The sequence below is a fragment of the Cotesia glomerata genome, linkage group LG8, assembly GCF_020080835.1.
Source record: "Cotesia glomerata isolate CgM1 linkage group LG8, MPM_Cglom_v2.3, whole genome shotgun sequence".
NCBI lineage: Eukaryota > Metazoa > Arthropoda > Insecta > Hymenoptera > Braconidae > Cotesia > Cotesia glomerata.
In genome coordinates this window covers 9,103,208-9,115,836 of record NC_058165.1, presented here as the reverse complement: position 1 = coordinate 9,115,836, position 12,629 = coordinate 9,103,208, and the positions used below count along the sequence as shown (strand labels likewise).

Genomic DNA, 12,629 nt, shown 5'->3' with positions numbered 1-12,629 from the left:
ATCAAAAATCGGACCATTTTGTCGAAAAGTTGCCAACAATAGTATATTACACTACAAGGGCAGAAAGTTTGAGATTCCTGCACTGTGCGCCATGATGCCCGAGGCGAAGCGCGCAGTTCAGGGCTCTCAAACTTTCTGCCCGTGTGGTGTATACTATTTTTCTTTATTTTCGGCCGAAAGTACGCTGACTTACAAATCAATTAACGTTACAGTTAAATTTTCTTAGTATGTTGTCGATGCCCGCCCGACATTTGCGGCACGAGCGAAGCGAGTGCGGCTGGTCGGGGGCGGGCATCGACTTCATCTAAATAGACAAAAATAATAGTAACTTTTTAAAATTAAATTAATTCAATTGAATAGTCTTATTTTTATTAATTTTTGATTACTCAAATACATTAAAATCATTAATTTTATCAGAATTTTAATTATTTCGAGTAATTTGTCAACTATTTTTAATTAATTATTGCATATTTTCTTTTTCATCACAACTATTACCAGTACATGAACTATAAGAATTATAAAAATTATTAATAATGAATGAAAAAAAATGATTCAATATTATTTGATCTTCCCATTTGACATGTTCGTCAATAAAAATATTAATGAAAATTTATTATTAAGATATTTCATTTTTGGAGCAAAAGAAAAATTTTCTCAAGACAAGAAAATTTACTTCTGTCAAGAACTTAATTTTTTGGAACAAGAGAGAAATTTTCTCAAAACAAGAAAATTTTCTTGATTTAAATAAATTGTCTTGGATCAAGACACGTATTTCTTGAAGCAAGGGAATTAATTTTGTTGGAATAAGTGAAATTTCTTGTGTCAAGAAAATAATTAGGAAGAAAAATATTTTCTTGGTTCAAGTGAACCTTTCTTTCTGTGTAAATATTTATCTGCAGACTTTTTAGGTAACGTATCTGTTTTATAATTAGATTAGCTTCCGTATCGAAATTCCTTAAAATTTCCTTTTGATGATGATAACGCATTCATTTTTTTAAATTTTTATTATTTTTCACTCGATATAATTTTTTAGATTATAAATTTCAACACACAACGACATAAGAACCCACAAAAGCAATTTTAACACGCTTTTATTAGCTTCATTAAGGTTAGGCCTGAGTGCACAATAAACCGCGTCAGCTCTGGTGAATACTTTTTTTTCGCTGCCTCGTACATCAATTCAGTGCACAACTAGTTTCTTCCAGCGCACTAGAGCAGCGCGCATGCGCGCCCCTACCAAAGCATAAATGTCGGTCTTTCTGATTCCCAACAGAAGTAGCAAGTACGTGCTTTCGGCCGTGAATGAAGAAATAGTATATTACACACCTGTGGCAAGAAAATGAGAAATGTCTCAGAACACATATATGTTGCCCGAGGCGAAGCCGAGGTCGACATATATGTGATCTGAGATATTTATTATTTTCCTGCCATAGGTTTGTATACTATTTTTCTGTCCGACAGAGGCGGAAAGCGGCAATTTCGTTTAGCGCAGCGGGCCGAAAGTTGCCACTTTCCGCCTGGAGGGCAGAAAACTCTTTTTTTAACTTCCTGCTACGAAAATTGAAAATTAAAAAAAATCGGGAAGTTATTGGTTTTATCCCGTTTTTCGAAAATCGAATTTTCATCAGTATGCCTCAACTCTGAAAACTTATAGGTTACAGTATGTATTTACTCTGTAAATGCTCTATTTTCAGCATGTGTTCACTTTGAAAACGCTCTGTTTTCAATATGTGCTCATTTTGGAAACATTCTGTTTTCAACATGTATTCATTATAGTTATACTCTGATTTCAGTATGCATTCACTTTGAATACAATATGGTTTCAATTTGTTTCAATCTGAAAAATCTCTGTTCTCATTATATATCCACTATAGTTCCAGCATAAATCCACTTAGTATACATTTTGGTATCAGAATATATCCACTTTGGTTACAGTCTGGAAACGCGATGGACAAATGTAACAAACACACTCTGGAAACGCTCTGGTATCAGCATGGTTACAGAATAAACCTATTCCCACTCTGTTTCCAGAGTGTTTACAGAATGGAGTCAAATCCGCGAGGGTTATCACTTACGATTTCATCCGGGATTCATGGAGAATTCTTCTGGAATTCAGATTTGTGTCAAAATATTCGTCAGGATTTCCGGCAGATCACCGGAGAAATTCCGTAACTTTTTTATACGGGTAATTTTAATTAATTGAAAAAATAATAAAAATATTGAAAATAAAATTTTGCACTGTAATTAAAAAATTTCACTTATTGTTTAAATAAAATATAATTAATAATTAATCAATAATTAATAATAATAATTGATAATTAAATATAATTAATTTTAATTTTATTTTTTAAATATTGGATATTACATTTTGAAAAACTTCAAAAATTTTCATAGAATTGAATTATTAATTTAATAAAATTCTAAATTTGCAGAAAAAAAAACGAACAAAAATAAGTAAAATAAAATCCTGCGACGAATATGCAGTCAAGAGCAGTAATATAAGCATGGATTTCAACACATTAGTATTGACTCTATCATGGCCACCTACAGTATGTTACAAACATTTGAAAAGTTCTCGAAACGGATCTTGCAAATTTCCACTAAAAAACCAGTGGTCCATCCATGGTCTATGGCCATCGAGAATTGTGAGAAGAGCTCCAGATTTTTGTAACTATACACGCAAATACAATCCAGCTGAAATAGAAACTTTAATACCAGAACTTGAAAAAAAATGGACAAACGTATTGAACCGGAGTGACCCGCACTCCCTTTGGAATCACGAGTGGTCAAAACACGGCACTTGTGCCAGTGCTGTTGATTCGTTGAATACTCAATTCAAGTATTTTAATCAAACGCTTAAGCTTTTTGATAAATATAATATATATCTCCAGTGCTTAGCAAAAATGAAATTGAGTTTTTTTAAGTATGAACGAATTGAATTGTACTATAATCGCGCTGATGAAGTTAGAGGCTACGCTTACCAGGTAAGTATTAATATTATTAATTTATTTTATTTATTTATTTGGTTGGTTATTTATTTGCTTAACTTATATCAGAAGCTATACGTCATGGACCAACTCATGCAGAGGCAATGGAGATGGCCGATTATTGGATCCTAGAAAAGCAGTACGTTCACAATTCCCTGAATAAAAAAAGTATTGAGACAAAGAAAAAAGTATTGGATTGACTGGAAAACCAATACTTTTCAATACTTTTTTCTTTGTCTCAATACTTTTTTTTTATCAAGGGTTAACAATTTAATATTAACCTGTTGAAGACACACGTCGAAAAAATTAAGCTGATGGCACACTCAGCAAAACAGTTCTAATTCGTTTCCTATGTGACGTATTGACTTATAATTGGCACCAACCTTTAATATAACATTTCCTCTAAATATCCTAATAGTTATTTTTCATTTCTACTAATTTAAAAATACTGAAAAATTGTTTAGAAAAAAAAAAATTTACGAAATTGAATTTTTTTTATAAAAAAAGTCGCAGAAATTTTGATTTTCACGATATCGAAAAAAAATTTGACGCCATTTTATTCAGAAAACAATATATTTTAAGAAAAAAAATCAATATTTGATAAAGTTTGAAAAAAATATATTTATTCTGAAGTTTGAAGTAACGAATTTCGTGACGTATCACAACTTGTTGCGTAGATTTCAACCGACAACAGATGGGACACTAAATCTCATTTATAAATCTCCTATAAATTTTAAATTGCCTCTTAGTTCGCCTGGAGTCTACTCCCTGTTTAAAATTTCCAATAGGATCTCATCAAAAGCGACAAAAGCCACTTAGAAACCCATAAATTTTATTGGTTTCTAAGTGGCTTTTGTCACTTTTGATGGGATCTTATTGGAGCTTTTCAACAGGGCTGGACCCTGTGTGTCCTCAACGGGTTAAAAAACAAAATATATAATTTACTTTAAACAATTGTATGCTTACTTGATAATATACTATTTGTCTGACGAAGGCGGAAAGCGGCAACTTAGTTTAGCGCAGCGGGACGAAAGTTGCCACTTTCCGCCCGGAGGGCAAAAAAATATGTTCTAGATGTTATTTTCTCTCGTTGTCTTGATTTTTATAAGAATCTGAACGCCCAGTTTTGTGAAATAAAATAAAATCTGTGATTCTCCATAAGGATCAATGGTAAAAGCAAAAATATGTAGATATTAATATCTTTTTTTCAGGACTTGCTCAGGTTCCAAAAATTTTACTGCTTAATTATGATATTATAAAGTACCAATATGCCAAATTTCATTAAATTCTGAACGTCAATTCTAAAACCGGTAGTACTACCTTAAAGTTTCTGTCTGCTGTGCTGCTATCTTAGATAAAGATAGCTCTGTGAAGTACATAGCGTATTCAATCAGTTTATCATAAAATTGATTTTATAATATATTTTGATAGTCATAATTTATTTATTTAACCGAATCTCATTATAACATCACAATTATTTAAATAATAAAATAAATAATGATTTTAAAATTAGGCAAGAGCAGAGCAGACCAAAACATCGTATAGGGAATATAACAAATTTTTTATTTCAGAATTATTTGAGCGTAAAATGATAAACATCATTTTGCACTTTTCGTGATCATTACCAAAAAAAATTTCTTCTTCAAAGAAAAAATTTTGATCACATTTGACTCTGCAAGTCTAATCAGATCTAATTATATATATATATATATATATATACGATTTATAATTGTTCAGACATGATCAGACATGGTCATTTATGATCAGGTCTGGACATTTTTAATGCTTCAGACATGGACAGGCCTAATCATACATGAACAGGCATAGTCAGGTCTGATAATTTTTATTTCCCGGGTATTTTTTACTTGTAATTGGTAAAAAAAAAAACAAAAATTTTTGAGCCTTGGCTAATTTATGACATTAAAGTTAGCTGGCACTTGAAAATTTTTTAATTTCATTTAACAAACAATTTTATTTCGAAAAATTATTTTTCAAAAATTGCATTTTTAATTTTTTAATATTTCTACAAGTTAATTTTTTTTTCTCAATTTTTTTGCCATAATTTATTTGTTACAAAAATTCATAAAATTATCAAATATGTGCTAAATTAAATGACAAGGCTAATTTTAGAATCATTAAAGTTTTGGGTAAAAGTTAAGGAATAAAAATATATGAACTGTTCTAAGGTAAAAGACCCAGTTATTGACTAACAACTGGCCTAGTCGTTTGACACTTGCAATTTTATTCTAATTAAAAAATTTAATGTTCTCAAAAAACTAATTTTCTTAAAATTTAGAATTCAAAAATTATATTTATCAATTTATTAGAGTTGATTTGTTTTTTTTTAACTAAAGTCAAATTGCAAGTGTCAATAACTAGGCCAGTGTCTCAATAACTGGGTCATAGAGCCCTTGGCGCGTAACCGAGAGATCTGGGTTCGATTCCCAGTCTGGGCTGTCTGATTATTTTTTCAATTACGGAAAAATTTCCACTGAGTAGGTCCCCCCTTTCCCCTATCCGTTCTTTCCCAACTCCCTTAAAATTTGCTTTAATATGGCTTCTACTTTAACTGACACTTCAATTTTTTTTTTCTATTATTATTATTATAATATCTGACAAGATCATTTTCTAAGAAACAGTCGGTAATTTATCAATCTCAAAAAAGTAAAACTGGCATTAGCAAACAGATGTCGGCACAAGCTTGAACGGTAAGGAAAAAAACCGAAGATTTCCGAGTGTCTCCGACGACGACTTTCGCTATGAGACGATTTTATTAAAAATTTATTTATAGTATAAAGTTAATAAATAAATTGTACGTATAATTTTGTTTGATTATTTATTTATTTATACTATTATTTTCTACTCAATATTTTGTGAAGCGATGTATGATATTTTTTTTAACTCAAATAAATTAATTATTAGTTGACTTATTGTGTTTTTCTTATGTCTCATATTATTGAATAATTATAATAATAATATCGAGCATATTGTTATAAAATTTTTATTGTAATTCAATATTGTATTAATTTGAACAAATGATATTTAAATATTACCATATGGTGTGATATATTTTATCTTACATTTTTTTATGATTACATTTTATCTATTTAAAAAAAAAAATATTTGTATCAGTAAACTATCGTTGCGCATGATAATATCTATGTTTTCGAGGAGAAAAAAAATAATTTTTCGATAAAACCACTCGGTTTATGTATAAAAATATCTCTTCTTCCGTGATGAGGTAGTGCATTTAGTTTCGCTTATTAATAATTTAATTTAAACAATTTACATAAATAATTTAAATTATATACTGTGAATTTATTTATTTCAGATATGTGCAAACAATCAAATTAAATGATCATCACTGAGATAATTGTTGATCAACTTATAACAATTCACTCATTTTTTAATAAAAAAGAAAACTGTTAGTTACTTATTACTTTTGGACTGCAATAAATAAGTGGACAAAATGAGCGGAATAATACCAGAAATGGAGCAAATAATAAGCCAACTAGAACGTGGCACATTAGTAACAAAATTTTTCCAGCGTAAAAAACCAGAGAAGAAAACTTTAATGATACGCCGAGAAACACGTCAAGTTATGTGGGCAAAACCTCAATCTCAAGCTCAACGTACTTTTGATGGGTTCATTGAAATACGTGAAATAAAAGACGTAGTCGTTGGAAAAAATTCACGTGAGTTTGATAAATGGCCTGAAGATTCTAAAAGAGTTGAGTATTTTGGGTGCTTTATTATATATTATGGCTCTGAATTTCGTTTGAAGACATTATCAGCCTCAGCACTAAGCGAAAAAGAGTGTGAATTATGGGTAAAAGGCCTACGTTATCTAGTACAAGATACAATAAAAGCACCATACCCTCTGCAAGTTGAACGTTGGTTACGGAAAGAATTTTATTTTATGGAAAATACTGATGAAACGGTAACACTTAAAGATATTAAAAGTTTTATGCCACGTGCTAGTTGTAAAATATCAACAAATAAACTGCGTCAAGTGTTTCAACAAGTCGATACACGAAATCGCACTGCATTAGGATTTGATGATTTTGTTGTTTTGTTTTATAAGTTATTAATTGACTACACGACATTTCCCGATTGGAAAAAATTGTTAAGTTATTCATCCACTGGAAATACATTTAGTTTACAAGATTTTCAAAATTTTTTAACTCACCAACAGCATGATCAACTATTGGGTAATAATAGTCATGATGTATCACATTTTATGACTGATTATTTACAAGATCCACAGCGTCATGTACAGGATCCATACTTTACATCGTTAGAATTTATTAATTTTTTATTTTCCAAGCACAACGATATTTGGAATCATGAGTACGACAATGTGACTCATGATATGACACGACCATTGTCACATTATTGGATAGCATCTTCACACAACACGTAATTATTTATTATTTCGGTAAATATTTACAAGTGGGGTCAACCATTTTCATTTTCATTTTTTTGAACAAAATTTCTATTTGATTTTATTGATATATTTTTTTTAAATGCATAAAAAAATGAACAATTAAAAAAAAAAGTTGATTATCATAATTTTAACAAATTTTCAAAAAAATTTATAAATTTTTTAGAAAATTGTGTTATTCAACCTTTTTTTTTTTAATTGTTTGTTTTTTGTGTACTTTTCAAAAAAAAATATATCAAATAAGTACACCAAACAAAGATAAAATAGAAATTTTATACAAAAACATGAGAGCCAAAATTTTTCCCAACTTTTGAAGGAAAAAAAGCTATCGAAATCTTTATTTTTTTCGTTTACGACATTTTTTATCATAAATGCGCCGTAAAAACAAGCAAAATCAAAAAAATAAAAATTTGAAAATGTTAAGAGGGAACACCACTGTGAGGTCGAAAACAAAGGTGATTTACGGGAATTTTTCAGACAGGGAAAATAAAGAAATTGAGGGATCGGATTTTTTTAATTCCATTAAGGGTACATTAAAGATTATTACCCTAAATTTTTATTAAAAAATATTTAATTATAACAAAGTTATTAACAATCTTGTAGAGCACTAGAAAAAATTTCCCCCTCCTTGGTCGCATCGATAACTCAAAAACGGATCTTCTGAAAATAAAAACTCAAATTGCTCTTTAATCAGTAAGGATGTAATTATCGTTGCACGTACGGAATTTTGATAATTTTAATTTTCAAAAAAATGGCGACTGATCAAAATTCCGTACGTGCAATGATAACTACATCTTTACTGATTAAAAAGCAATTTGAGTTTTTATTTTCAGATGATCCGTTTTTGAGTTATTGATGCGACCATGGAGGAGGAAATTTTTTCTAGTGCTCTACGAAATTGCTAATAACTTTATAATAATTAAATATTTTTTAATAAAAATTTAGGGTAATAATCTTTAATGTACCCTTAATAAAATAGAAAAAATTCTCGAAAATCACCCTTTTTTCGACCGCCACAGTAGTGTTCCTCCTTAATTTTTCACCTAGTTATGGCCCAAAATGGGATTGACCCCACTTGTAAATAATTACCATTATTTCTTCTTACTACTATATTAAATATTTATTTTTGTATTGTTCAGTTTATATAAGAAAAAAATCTATTTTTGCAGATATTTGATGGGCGATCAAATAAGCAGTGAAAGTAGCTGTCAAGCTTATATAAGAGCATTGCGAGCTGGTTGTAGATGCATTGAACTGGATTGTTGGGACGGTCCTGATGGTATGCCATTTATATTTCACGGCCATACCTTGACAACGAAAATTAAATTTTTAGATGTCATCAAGACTATTAAAGAACACGCTTTCGTCACATCTGAGTAAGTTTTTATTCAATTAATTTCTTAATCATAATTATAGTAATACACTGAAAGAAAAATTTCTTTTAAAAAACATGGGCATTCTTATCACAAGAAATTAATTTTTTGAAAATTTTCAACAATTTTATTTCTTAGCTAAAGATATAAATATTTGATAATTATTTACAAGTGGAGCCAACCCTATTTTGGGCCATAACTAGGTGAAAAATTAACATTTTTAACTTTTTTTTATTCTGCTTGTTTTAACGGCGCATTTATGATAAGAAATGTGAAAGAAAAAAATAAAGATTTCGATGGCTTTTTTGCCTTTAAAAGTTGGAAATAATATTGGCTTGCATGTTTTTGGACGAAATTTCTATTGTATCTTTTTTTGATATATTTTTTTTAAATACATAAAAAAATAAATAATTAAAAAAAAAAAAAAGTTGAATATCACAATTTTCTAAAAGATTTATAAATTTTTTTTTAAATTCGTAAAATTTTTTAAAATTGTGATAATCAACTTTTTTTTTTTAAATTGTTCATTTTTTTTATGTATTTTTCAAAAAAAAAATATATCAATAAAATCAAATAGAAATTTCGTTCAAAAAAATGAAAATGAAAATTGTTTACCCCACTTGTTAATATGTACCAAAAACTTTTCTCTCAGTAACTTTCTTGTTGTAAAAAAGTTATCTAGATGTGGGAAAAAAACAATTTTAAATAAACAACTTGAGACTTTCCTTTCAAAATTATTTTTTCCCACATCCAGAAAAATTTTTTTCAACAAGAAAGTTACTGTGATAAAAATTTTTATTCCTTCAGCTAAAAAATAAAATAATAAAATTTTTAACAAATTATGTTCTTGTCAGAAAAATGTTCATTTTTTTTCAAAGAAATTTTTTCTCTCAGTGTATAGTAATAATAAAAAATAACATTATTACATTACACAGATATCCAGTAATTTTATCAATCGAAGACAACTGTACATTACCACAACAACGAAGAATGGCAGCAGCAATGCAAGAAGTATTTGGTGATATGTTATTAACGCAACCAGTTGAAAAAAATGAAACATGTCTTCCATCGCCTTATGCATTACGCGGTAAAATAATTTTAAAACACAAAAAACTACCCGACGGTGTTGACGAATCAACATTTATAGCACGTAATAGTAGTAGTAGTTTTTGTACTAACAGTAATAATAGTAATAGCAATAGTAGTAATAACAGCAGTAGTAACAGTAACGGTGATAGTAATATCAGCAGTATTAATAGTAATAACAGCACTAATCAAACAAACATGAGTTATGAAATGGATTTACGTAATACTATTAAAAATGGTATACTTTATTTACATGATTCGGCTGACGATAAATGGTATCCTCATTTTTTTATATTAACATCAAAGCATCTTTTTTATACCGATACATTTTCACAAACTTCAGAAGTTGAAACTGAGGAAGAAGATGATATAGTCTCGTCATTGAATATAAATCGTCAAGGTTTAGAGGGTGTACCAAATGATGAATTACATTTTGGAGAAAAATGGTTTCATGGTAAATTAGCACGTGGACGTGAAGAAGCTGATGAATTATTACGTCGTTATTCACGTTTAGGTGATGGTACTTTTCTAGTACGTGAGTGTGTAACATTTGTTGGTGATTATTGTTTGTCATTTTGGCGTAAAGGTAAAGTTAATCACTGTCGAATTAAACTTAAACAACAATATGGAAAAACACAATATTATTTAATTGATAGTGTTTGTTTTGATAGTTTATATAGTTTAATAACGCATTATCGTAATAATTCATTGCGTAGTCAACAATTTGTAATAACTTTACGTGAACCAGTACCACAACCGTGTAAGCATGAAGAAAAAGAATGGTGGCATCCTGATTGCACGCGTACTCTTGCTGAAGATATATTAAAACGTGTGCCAACAAATGGTTCATTTTTAGTACGTCCAAGTGATAAAGAATTAAATACTTATGCGATATCATTTCGCGCTGAAAATAAAATAAAACACTGTCGTATTAAATTAGAAGGACGTTTGTACACTGTTGGTTCAATACAATTTGAAAGTTTAGTCGAATTAGTTAATTATTATCAACGTAATCCATTGTATAAAAAAACACGACTCTCTAATTCAATTAGACGTAGCGATGTTGATGAAATCCTTTCGGAATCAGAGTATAATGGTGATAATGGAAATAGTAATGAGAATAATGGTGATGGTAATGGTAATTGTCCTATTTATGGGATACCTGGTTATATTGATCCAGCAACATTTATTTCCAGAGTAACTGTAAAAGCTATTTTTGATTATAAAGCAAGCCGTGATGATGAATTAACATTTGTTAAGCATGCTATTATCACTAATGTACATAAACAAGATGGTGGTTGGTGGCGTGGTGATTATGGTGGAAAAAAACAGCATTGGTTTCCTGAAAATTATGTTGAAGAAATAGAAACTAAAGATAGAAATAATTTTAATAGTAGCGGCAGTTGTAGTAATAATAATATTGATATAACAATCCAATCTGATCCAATGCTTGGTAATTTACAAAAAGGATCATTTGATATTACTGGCGTTGTTGTTAAAGTTGAAACAGCTATTCCTGATAGAGAGGGAATGGTATGGCATCCTATTACAATTAAAAATCAAAATTTGTGCACTGTGTTTCAAGCTGCCACTCAATCTGAAGAAACGGCAGAAGAGTGGATGAAAATTATCAATGAAACAGCTCAGCATGCTAATTTGAGGGAAAATCAAAGCAAAGAAATAGAACGAGCGTGGAGAATTGCTAAAGAAATGTCTAATCTTATTATTTATTTTCGATCTGTACCCTTTGATATTGATCGTATAAACAAAAAAAATTTTGTTTATAATGAAATGAGTAGTTTTCCGGAAACGAAAGCTGAAAAATTAATTTGCCAAACGGAGCATAAATATTTTGTTAAATATCATCAAGTACAATTTAGTCGGGTTTATCCAAAAGGCCAACGTATTGATTCATCAAATTATAATCCGATACCATTGTGGAATGCTGGGTGTCAAATGGTAGCTCTTAATTATCAAACAGGTGATAAATCAATGCAATTGAATCAAGCTAAATTCCGTGAAAATGGTTTTACTGGGTATATTCTTAAACCTGATTTTATGTTTAATGACAATTATAGTGCTTATGATAAAAAAATATTTAAAGATATTGACGGTATGAGAATAAAATTAGTTGTAATTGGAGCTAGACATTTACACAAAGCTGGTAAAAGTAATATTGCTAGTCCATATGTTGAAGTTGAAATAATAGGCGCTGATTATGATAATGGTAATAAATTAACAACTAAAACTATTTCTGACAATGGATTTAATCCAATATGGAATGAATCTTGTGAATTTAATATTGTTAATGTTAATTTTGCGTTTATTAGATTTTTAGTCCAAGATGAAGATGTTTTTGGCGATTGTAATTTTATTGGACAAGCTACTTATCCAGTTAAATGCTTAAGAACTGGTTATCGTAGTGTTCCATTAAAAAATCAGTACAGTGAAGATCTTGAATTAGCTTCATTGTTAGTACATATTACTATTACTAAATTAGTTAATAATTAAATTTATTCTATTGTATGTATAATCATATTCTATTTTGTAATCATACTTTTTTTATATACTAGTTGAATAATTATTAAAAAAAATTAATTTATGTAATTTTTAATATTATAATATCGCTTATTTTTATTACTCATTTTTTTTACAAAGTTTAATGACTATTTTTATGAATTTCAGAAATATAATCTGAAAATTTGTATATGAAATATTTTTCTTTTATGTAGTTGACAG

General features: G+C 29.1%; 2 protein-coding genes across 3 annotated transcripts; both read left to right on the top strand.

Moving 5' to 3' along the window:
* Positions 1-2,092: 2,092 nt before the first annotated feature.
* On the top strand, positions 2,093-3,261 carry LOC123270040 (ribonuclease T2-like). The gene is made up of 4 exons (XM_044735980.1): positions 2,093-2,185; positions 2,433-2,984; positions 3,047-3,155; positions 3,248-3,261. Exons 1-4 carry the CDS (start codon positions 2,093-2,095, stop codon positions 3,259-3,261), a joined length of 768 nt encoding a protein of 255 aa, XP_044591915.1.
* A 2,454-nt stretch (positions 3,262-5,715) lies between these two features.
* LOC123270370 (1-phosphatidylinositol 4,5-bisphosphate phosphodiesterase gamma-1) lies at positions 5,716-12,478 on the top strand. Of its 2 annotated transcripts, none has more exons than XM_044736387.1 (4): positions 5,716-5,799; positions 6,319-7,406; positions 8,601-8,807; positions 9,740-12,478. In XM_044736387.1, the coding sequence occupies exons 2-4, from the start codon at positions 6,457-6,459 to the stop codon at positions 12,399-12,401; spliced, it is 3,819 nt and encodes a 1,272-aa protein (XP_044592322.1). In that variant the 5' UTR covers positions 5,716-5,799; positions 6,319-6,456; the 3' UTR covers positions 12,402-12,478. The 2 variants fall into 2 exon arrangements, with proteins under 2 accessions (XP_044592322.1, XP_044592321.1); XM_044736386.1 differs by lacking the exon at positions 5,716-5,799 and adding an exon at positions 5,966-6,228.
* The last annotated feature ends 151 nt before the right edge of the window (positions 12,479-12,629 follow it).